The 10,558-nt window shown below is 44.3% G+C and overlaps 1 protein-coding gene across 1 annotated transcript; it reads left to right on the forward strand.

Moving 5' to 3' along the window:
• Window positions 1-1,380: 1,380 nt before the first annotated feature.
• On the forward strand, window positions 1,381-9,095 carry LOC136651297 (zinc finger protein 25-like). Its single transcript, XM_066627561.1, has 3 exons — window positions 1,381-1,411; window positions 4,775-4,837; window positions 8,603-9,095. Exons 1-3 carry the CDS (start codon window positions 1,381-1,383, stop codon window positions 9,034-9,036), a joined length of 528 nt encoding a protein of 175 aa, XP_066483658.1. The 3' UTR covers window positions 9,037-9,095.
• Window positions 9,096-10,558: the final 1,463 nt, after the last annotated feature.

A 10,558-nucleotide genomic window follows, 5' to 3' on the forward strand; every position in this document is an offset into this window, starting at 1 on the left:
TTTAGAGCGGAATACAAGATCCAGATGCTTGGCAAAGAATACCTTCTGTTGGAAGGGATGCTTCAGGCGAAACTTATATTGATTCTTGTTGCAGTTACAGATCGAACTATGTCAAACACTGCAGGCAGGAAATCATTTTGATTTCATATCAGTCAACCCCAGTCTTGCCTTATTATTATTTTTTAAACTGTTTATTATTCTGGGATATGGGGATAGGTTCCCCAGAAACATATATGAGAATTAACTTGTCTTGACTGTGTGTCATACAGACAGTTTCAGTGCACCCACAAGCAATACAAAACTAAAATTTTGTGTCATAGATCAGTTGCCCTGGTGAATTCTTTAGCATGACTGTGCTGGATCTTCTCCATCCATATGGACCACGACAAAGTGTGGGAAGCTCTGAGAGCAGAGCTTAGAAATAGATTAATTAATCACCCCAATGAAAAGAATGAGGTTTAATTATTTCATTTATTGCATCTTTAATCCAACCCTTCCACACAGAAGGTGGCGTACATGGCCCCGCAAGATCTTGTGAGATAGGTTAATCTGAGAACGAATGAATGGGATTTGAACCTGAGATTGCAGGTTGATCAGGTTCACCTTGAAATTATTTAGTAGTAATTCAAGTAGGTTCAGTACAATATTGTTACATATTGGTAGCCTTTTCCTGAACAGGGCACAGTATGCGCACTTTTGAAAAGCATGCAAAAAATAGGAACCGTCTCATACAGTATATCATTGGAGTTGCATGCACCAGTATGACAATCACAACAATCTGAAAAACAATATGGGCAGTCAAGCCCCTCGGAAGAAATGCAGCTTGGATTAAAGCCATTTTGCCAATTTTCAATCAAGGTATATTTGTTTCTGAATGAGGTTCAAGAGAATTTTCATGACATCACTAGCTGGGTCTCTTCAGCAAGCCCAACACCCTTACCGCCGCACCCTGCTGGCTCTCTCAACCACAAACTTGACACTACCCAGAATGCATAATGTGGACCAGTATTTTTGTTTGTTTTAAATACAGTAAATCCTTGACTCACATAAGGTTTCTGCTCTGGGAAACTTTATGTAAGCTGATTTTCACATAAGGTGGAATCAGTCCACCTTATGTGCCGCTTCCTCCATGTAGGCTCTTTAAACAAAGCAGGGATCACTCCCAGCATGCTCTTCTGTTGTACTTGCATTTTCTTGCAAGTCATTGCACAGGGTCTGCCAGATGGTGCTCTCATGCATAAGATGCTGTTTGACCTTTGACTTGTAGTTTGACCTTGTAGTTTGACTTGATCTAGTAATATTTATGGGGTGGGCATGCAGATAGGTAGCAAATCCTGCCCAGAAAGCTCCACTGGATGACAGAAGGAGTAGGAGGGAATCATGAATCGCTTTGCTACCAGTGTCATCATAGGTATGCATGGATTTTTGTGCAGTGAAACCATGTTGCACATGGCCAGGCAAGCGGGGTCAGTTCATACCAGCAGTAAAGCAGGATGAGTTGTTTCTTGATTGTGCTAAAGCTAAGCATTGGACTCTAGAAGACACTACTGTCATTCTTAACAGAATCAATTCTTGGACATTAGTTTTACAACACTATAATTCTCCAGGTACATCTTTGGCCTCATTCCTGCAGGTTGTAGTTGAGGTGACAACATAGTTCTTGGACTTCACATTTCATACTTAATGCTGGGGTTGTTTAAAAGAAAGTCCCCCCAAATAACAACAATAAATAGAAAATTAGATGTCAAGATCCAGCCTAGATCTGCACCTACGTGCAGAGAATTTTTTCTCATCTAAACTCTGCAGTCTTCCACTTGTCTTCTAAAGTGGTACAGTTCAGGAATAGTTGTTGTTGGCATGAACTAGTCCCTAGTATTCCAAGAACACCAGAAATATAAGGCATATTTGAATTTACGATGTGCATAATCTCATATCTGTGACTCAGTCACTGACTCCATGAATAAGGTCTCAGTGATTGGACTCAACATGCACGATTGAGGTAATGGGCTAAACTGAATATTATGGAGAGAGTTCTATTTTAGCTGTAAGCAAGCTGACGGGATTCAGCGATTCAGTCTTCGGAGCTCCCAGGCACTCTCTCCAATTGATTTAATCTAGCACAAAACTGTTCAGTTGGGTTTGGCAAGATACCGTTCAAAATATATGAAGCTTTCGACCCTATCTTTTCTAGCACTTAAAAATGCTGCTCCTTATTTCAAGACATGCTTGGAAAATGGAACAGTTTTTAGAAATAATGGGCACTGCCGCATTAAAACAACAGACCCCACTCGACCTGAAAGCTAAGCATAACAGTATCTCCCCTGTGTTTGCTCTTTAAAGTGTACAGATAATTAGAAAACACAGACGCTTTTCAATAGGGCGGGATATCTCTCAGCCAACACTGTGTACGCCAGGTAGTAGCACTCCAACCATATGTTGGCTAAGGAAGCCAGCTGGTTCCTACCACTACCTCTTAATTACAGATGATGCCATATGAGGTATTATGCAAGATGTAATGGTTTTGTTTTGTCTCAAATGATCCCAGGATAATAGAAAGCTCTGTGCGTACTGTCAGTGGAATAGATGTATTAGAGCACAGTCGGTCCAGGTGTCTTCGACTGTTTCCATGCCTGGGATAAAATTGGTTGATTAATATTCAAAAATAAAATGGCAGGATGTAGAAAATAAGGGATTGTAACACATAAATGGGAACCTTACTCAAGAACGCTCCAGGTTGCCTCCGATCCATAGACTCAAGATTAGCAGAGAAAATGGCTTATATAGACAGATCTAGAATTCCTCTTATCTATCAGCACTCTATTGACGAATTTCAGTGGGTTTTTTTCCATGACACCTATAATGTTTTGCTAATACTCCATGTTTTCTCCTGCTTACTTACATTACTCCTCTTGATGCAACGTTGGAGCCCAAACAGGGAAAAATGTACCAGTTGGAATAAGCACGATTTCATATGAATTGCTATTCTTTGTGATTTGGAGTTACATGTTAGACCAGCAGTTCTCAAACATTTTAGCACCAGGACCTACTTTTTAGAATGACCATCTGTTGGGACCCACCAGAAGTGATGTCATTAACGTGGAAATGATGTCTGGCAGAAAGTGACATCATCAAGCAGGAAAATCTTTTAACGACAAAACCAAATCCCCATACAACAAAATCAAATCAAATGAATTATGTAAGTAAATTAAAAGTTTAGAATAAGCAGAAGTTTAAAAATGTATTTATAATAAAGAATCCTCCTAACCCTCCCGAACAGTTGCTGATCTGTTTTTTTTAAAAATTCCCCAAACATCCCAAAGGCTGCAATCCTATCCACCCTTACCCGGGAGTAAGCCCCATCCTTGTTAAAAACATATACATAATAGCCTGTTGAAAGTACAGATCTATAACATTTTCCCAAATGCAGTCACATACCATTGTAGCATCAAGTCTAATATATTAAAAATAAAATACACATTGAAATTATTTGAAACCTAACTGAAATTGGCCCACCTAGTGAGTTCCTGGTTGGCAACCTTCAGTCTCGAAAGACTATGGTATAAGCCTACAGCACCCGGTACTCCCAGGTGGTCTCCCATCCGAGTACTAACCAGGCCTGACCTTGCTTAGCTTCCAAGATCAGAAAAGATCAGGCAGCTGCAGAGTAACAGTGAGGAAGCTACAGTGAGTTCCTACAGTGTGAGAAACACTGTTAGGCATACAGGGATGGTGTGGCATCCTCAGGAAGTTTCCAGGGGACCGAGGTCCTCAGGAAGGCTCACTGCCAATAACTTGACTCCCTTCCTCATAGCCTCCACAATGACCAAACAATTGTCTCAGCCGTTACTGCCTCTCTCCAGTTCCATTCACAAGCTCATAGACCCTTGCTTCTGGAGAAAACTCCCATTTGTGGATTGGGATGATGCATAATTGCTTCCTCAAAACACCCCACCCAGAGTCAATAGCCCATGATCCTTGTGGGGGCGTCCAAGTAGGAGGAGAGATACAGAGGCCACTCTGCCAAATGCCTCATCAAACCTGGAGTCAGCTCTGTGGACATAATACGACATACGGTCCAATCCTATAGGCCAGCTGTACCCATTCTGTGGAGCTGGGAGCCTCCACCAAACACACAGTGGGGTGCACGAACCCACCCTCCAGCGAGAACCAGAAGTGACTGCTTTGTGCCAGGGCAGTTTGTTATAGCCCTGCCTGCAGCAGTCTGAGTAGCCATCTGCTGGGGACCCAGTGGTCCTTGGTCATTCTAGAACTAAGCTTCAACGTTGCTTTGCCGGCATTCTCTGCACTGGTAGTGATGACAGGTTGATCCTAAGCACAGTTAATTTGGTTGAGATTTGTACAGCTAGTGAAATATCTGGCCACCAGCCGAGTTTTGATATATTACCCTTGGCCTGAGGTGAAACAGAAACCCAAGCCAGAGACATAACCTTTAAATTTAATCGTATCTATAACTTCCTCAGTCCCCCATCTCTGGCTTTTTCCCCCTTCCCCAGCTAATTCAAAGAGAAATGCACAGCCATTTGCTTGTAGTGCACATACACTGCAAATCTCTCTGTGTGTCATGTTAATACAAGCCACTCAGATAAATTGCCTCACTAATGACTTATTATTTCTCACTGATGTAACATGAAAGCGGATGACATTCCATCATTGATGGCTATAATCACCTTCAGCCTAGATAAGGCAACCCAAGCCCTGGTGTTCTTTGACTTGATAAAGTGTTTGTCATTTTGAGTTCCTCCTCTTCTGCCAGAGATAACTTTGTTTTATTCAAACTGTCACACTTTGGAGTTCAGCAAGGACGTGGAGGTGTCAGGTAATAATCTCCCCTCAGTCTGGGGAACCGGTTTAATGCTGCTAATATTGGGGGCTATTAGGAGGTTGATTTACTTTTCCTAACATAATAATCCTCGGTGGCCCGAGCTTTTCCATGAGCCCTCGCACTGTTAAAGCTCATCTGGATAAGCTTCTCTCTTCACCGAACTTTCCTACGTCTTGGGAGATTTGCAGGAATAAGCACCTTTCATAGCGTGACAGCATATTCATTTTTTGGGGGGAGGGGGAACTTTCTTTAAATTACTTTTAGAACAGTCTCAATGGCATGCACACTCATGCACTGAAGTATATGTGCCTGATTCCATACATGTGCCTGGAAAAATCTGATCTTGTCTTTTGGCTGAGGGCCAAACTACAAGACAATGCGAGTCCTGTGTTTTTAAATATGTGGGTGCCCTAATTATGTCTAAAGTGGGAAGGGGGTGCAAAGGCAGAAATTGCTAACCCTTCATTTGCAAACCCTCCCCATTTTTCTTTCAGATGGGACCATGGCCAGTATTGAAGGCTGGCTAGAGGAAAAGTGATGTCACAGGATGTATCTCAATTTTATACCCCTTTAATTGTCACTATTTCCCCTAAAAGAACTTGGATATAGTCAGTGCTTTTTTTGTAAATAAAAAGTTGCAGGAACTCACAACTTGTTCATCTTTTACTTATTTACTTATTTATTTATTTATTTATTTATTTATTTATTTATTTATAAACCATTTCTTACTGGAGAAATAAAATATTTTTTTATATGATTCCCCCCTAAAGATGAACTTACTTCTGAGTAGACATGCATAGGATTGGGCTGTCAATCTCCACATCCCCTTCCCCCTAGCTATTTTTTCTACACAAGGGGAAAAATACTGTACAGGTGCACTTGTAGCGTGTAGTATGTAGTGTGGCACTACTTCGAGGATTGGAAGCAGTAAATGGACTCCGAAAAATGGCTTACATGAGTTCCATGTAATAAAATTACTCTAAGCAACTGTGGGAGTAAGAACAAAAAAGGAATTCTTACACGAGAGGGGTCCTTAGGTGCACATAGAAACAGCTACGTTTGCAAACAAGCGATTAAATATGGTTTAATTCAGGTATCAGAATACTGTGTCTTTGGGAAGTCGCTTGGCATGCAATTGTATGTTCTCTGCTGCCCTGAGCAGCTGCTGTGCATTGCTGGAGAGGAGCTGCAAACGCTGGCTGGCAGAGGGCATGCTTGTGGGGGAAGGACGAGGAGGATCTCTGGCAAGGCTGGACAGCACATTGTACACACGTAGAATCCCTTTTCACCTGCCCTTAGCATGTGAAAACGGGTGCAGATATATATCTCTGCCAGGATTAAGAGCCCAATCCTAGGTATGTCTACTCTGAAGTAAGTCTCATTCTAGTCAATGGAGCTTACTCCCAGGAAAGTGCCTAGGATTGCAGCCTAAGAGCCCAATCCTATGCATGTCTACTCAGATGTCCACTTTAGTGAATGGGGCTTACTGTGGATAGGATGGCAGCCTCAGTGCCCAATCCTGTGCCTGTCTACTCAGAAGTCAGTCCCATTAGAGGCAGTGGGGCTTCCTCCCAGGAAAGTGTGGACAGGACTGCAGCCTCAGAGCCCCTCCTGTGCCTGTCTACTCAGAAGTCATTCCCACTAGAGGTAGTGGGGCTTCCTCCCAGGAAAGTGTGGAGAGGACTGCAGCCACAGAGCCCTTCCTCTGCCTGTCTACTCAGGCTGCAAGGCTATGACACTTTCCCCGGAGTAAGCCCCATTGAACACAATGGAACATACTTCTTTTCCCCGGAGTAAGCCCCATTGAACACAGTGGAACTTACTTCTGAGTAGACCTGCTTGGGCTCTCAGGCTGCAAGGCTATGCACCCTTTCCCAGGAGCAAGCCCCATTGAGCACAATGAGACATACTTCTGAGTAGACACGCCTAGGCTCGTGCTGCAGATTGGCACAGGGCTGCACCAGCCAGCTTCCTTCCCCTCCTCCTCCACCAAGCCAGTACCTGGGCGTTCCATGGGTGCCGCAGCCCGTCTCCCTGGCTGGCTGGTTGGCTGTCCGTCCTCCTCCTTGGCATCTGCGCGTGTCCCCCGCACCCTCCACCGGCTTGGAAGCTGTGCTAGGAAGCAGAGTGCGGGGGGAGGGGAGGCAGGCTGGGGTCAGGCGAGAGCTTGGAGATGGGGGCAGGAGGGGGTCGTTGTGTGGTCAGGCAGGGGCCAGGCGCCCACCCACCCTGTACCCCCCAGCACCCACCCAGCGAATGCCTCTATTTTGCTCCCCCCCTCCTGGAATGCCTCCAAAGGGGAGGGGCCCCTGCAAAAAGGTGCCGGAACTCCGTCCCCCCGCGTTCCATTAGAAAAAAAGCCTTGGATATAGTTCAATGAGGGGTTGAGAATTCTCTGCTGGGGGGGAAGAGCTATATATACTGTACATTTAAGTCTGTAGTGTAGAGATGTCCTTTGTCTTGAGTTCTCAGTTCTCCAGAGCTGCCCTGAACCTTTCACTACTGGGAGAACAAAAAAGGAAAATAATGGGAAAGTTTTTTTTTTTATTAAAAAAATAGTCTTCGTTTAATTCTTTAAAGAATTGCAAAAATAACAAAGAAAAATCATAGCAAATTGTAATCTTAATACTCAGTTTTATGCAATATATATTAAATTAACTGTTTGACTAATGTGCATAACCTAAATAAAAGGGAAAAGTTTTAAAGGACCTTTTTATGTTACTACTTAATAACATAAGAGCCCCACTGGATCAGGCCAAAGGCCCATCTATCCAGATTCCTTATCTCTCATTGGGCAGATGCCACAGGGAGCATTCAGAACAACAAATACCTGTATCCGGGGCCATCAGAGGAATTTTATCAGGGGGTACAAAGTTTCTTTTGGGCTCCCTTCTCAAAGGGGGCAGCAAAACAGTGCAGGGGGGTGGGGGTGATGGGACAGAGTGGAGAGGGGGCAAAACAGGACAAGGGGTGGCAACGGTTGGAAAAGTCTCCAGAGCCCAGGACTACTTGTCCAGTAGACCTAGCCTCTCAATTAGCCCAACCTCCATTTTTTGCATTCCGCAAGGCCAGCTGAGATCCCAGGAAATTTCCAGGTAGCAAAACGTTCTTCTGCAGCCGCGGTAGTCCCGCAGCTGTGTCCCTGAGATCCTATGCACTCCTTCACAGTAAGTGGATCCACAAGCCAAAATGGTATTGTAGCAGTCTAGTTTCCTCTCCATTTGACACTGTGTTAAAGACTGTCATGTATGCATTCCTCAGTCCGGAGCATACAGCTTGTGGCTGCAGTCTCTGAGGAACAGCCCACAGTGGCACCCCCAGCATGCGTTGCAGGAGGCTGGGTTGGAGGTGATGTCAGCAGTGGCGAAGGTTATGTGCCGTGAGAGCTGCAGGGATCCCACGTAGGCAGTAAGTCCAAGTGAGGTAGGAAATGGGAAGATCCTAAGTAATTTCCAGGGCCCTTCCTTTGGGTCCTCTCTTTGACCCTGGGCCTACGTACAATTTACCCCCTGTACAGGCCATGACAGGGACCCTCGCCTAATTGAGCATCTGGACATCCACCACACATGTAGGGATTATGCTGATAATGCCTGGACATCCCACAATGAGAACTTTCAAATAAGGGCTGCTTTAGTTGCCTGAATGGCATAAGGAGCAAAGTGAGCTGTAGCTCCAAATAATCATGGACATCACACTTCCCCACGTAGCTGCAATTCCTTCCTTTGCTTTCTTACTGCATTTCTCTTTTTATTTCAACAGCATCAGTTTGGGACCAGATTGGAAGAAAGAAGAAACAGACTCTGTCTTCACAGCCAAGAGCCAACACAGGGGAGAAGCTCTATAAGTGCCAAGAGGGCAGAAAGACCTTCTGTCAGAGAAGTGTATTTAAGATACACCAGGGAACCCACACAGGGGAGAAACCCTGTAAGTGCCAGGAGTTTGGAAAGGCCTTCATTTATAGTAATACATTTAAGAAGCACCAGAGAACCCACACAGAGGAGAAATCCTATAAATGCGGGAAGTGTGGAATGATCTTCAGTCAGAGAGGTGGTCTTATAAGCCATCGTAGAACCCACGCAGGGGAGAAACCCCATAAGTGCCAGGAGTGTGGAATGACATTCAGTTGGAGTGAGCATTTTATAATCCATCATAGAACCCACACAGGGAGTCCATTGTTTGTGTCAAATAATTGATTGAAAAATTTCTGCTATTTCTGCAATGTTGTCAGAAATTTTGATGCAGTGTTTTGCTTGTTATTTCTTTCTGAAAAATAAAACGTGTCAGAATTGCCCTGCTGATTTGCTGGAGTCTATGGACTGGGCTTTGCTGAGGCATTGTCCAAGTTGGGGTCCAGCACCAATCATTATGGTACAGTGAAACCTCAGTATAGCTGACCTGGCTTACACAGACTTTGGAAGTAGATTTCATAGACCTCAGAAATGAACAGTCTCTGCTCCATTGATAATTAGTTGTGTACATTTTGCAGATGCATGTTGCCACTGACTTCAGTGTATTTGGATTTCACGGACTTTCAGCATTAACAGAACTCCTTCCTATTATTCCATTAAATTGAGGGTTCACTGTACTACCAACTTTGATTTCCTTATCAAGGTCTACCTGTATGACTGAAACTCCCAGCACACAAGGGGGAATTGAACTTGCTGCATGACCACACCTTTCTGAGGGCCAGAACCAGACCCTCATGCAATCAGATGCCCACTGTCTGACTATTCCCCTTGAAGAGCTGCAGATGGCGTCATTATTTGGAGCTACAGCTCACTCTGCTCCTTATGCCATTCAAGTCCATTCAAGTCCATTCAGGCGTCTAAAGCAGCCCTTACTTGAAAGTTCTCATTGTGGGATGTCCAGGCATTATCGGCATAATCCCTACATGTGTGGTGGATGTCCAGATGCTCAATTAGGTGAGGGTCCCTGTCACAGCCTGTACAGGGGGTAAATTGTACGTGGGCCCAGGGTCACAGAGAGGACCCAGGAGCCAAAGGAAGGGCCCTGGAAATTACTTAGGATCTTCCCATTTCCTACCTCACTTGAACTTACTGCCCACATGGGATCCCTGCAGCTCTCACTGCGCATCCTTCACCACTGTTCACATCACCGCTGACCCAGATTTTATTACACAGATTACACAGACTACATAGACTTTTGAAGTCAATTTCATAGGCTTCAGAAATGTACAGTCTTTGTTCCATTGAAAACTAGTCATGTACATTTTGCAGGTGCATGTCACCACTGACTTCAGTGTATTTGGATTTAATGAACTTTCAGCATTAACAGAACCCTTTCCATTAAATTGGGGGTTCACTGTACTACCAACTTTGTTTTCCTTAAGATCTACCTGTATAATTTGTAACTCCAAATACACAAGGAGGAATTGAACTTTCTGCATGACCGTACTTTCCTGAGGGCCAGAACCAGACCCGCAGGGTATCAGTTGCCCACAGTCTGACCCATCCCTTTTAGGAACAGGGAACCCTAGAAATGTCTCCTTGGTGTGTCTCATGAGGGTGGGCCTTGTGGGCATGAAGCCCTGGTACAACACATGCTTCTCTTGAGATGGTCTGGAAAGAAGAGAGAATGTGAGAATGAGGGGAAGAATTAAATAGGGTTAAGGACAGGGTGACCCAATGTGCTCTTTTTCCAGGACATGTCCTATGTTCTGGAAAAGAAATGTCCTCCTTTTTCCTATGAGTTGGC

This window comes from Tiliqua scincoides, chromosome 5, assembly GCF_035046505.1.
Source record: "Tiliqua scincoides isolate rTilSci1 chromosome 5, rTilSci1.hap2, whole genome shotgun sequence".
Lineage (NCBI taxonomy): Eukaryota > Metazoa > Chordata > Lepidosauria > Squamata > Scincidae > Tiliqua > Tiliqua scincoides.

Coding starts and splice junctions, on each gene's coding strand:
- LOC136651297 (XM_066627561.1), top strand. CDS start 1,381: ATGAATCGCTTTGCTACCAGTGTCATCATAG. Junction 1,412..4,774: donor TGCTACCAGTGTCATCATAG/GTATGCATGGAT, acceptor CTCTTCTGCCAG/AGATAACTTTGTTTTATTCA. Junction 4,838..8,602: donor CAAGGACGTGGAGGTGTCAG/GTAATAATCTCC, acceptor TTATTTCAACAG/CATCAGTTTGGGACCAGATT.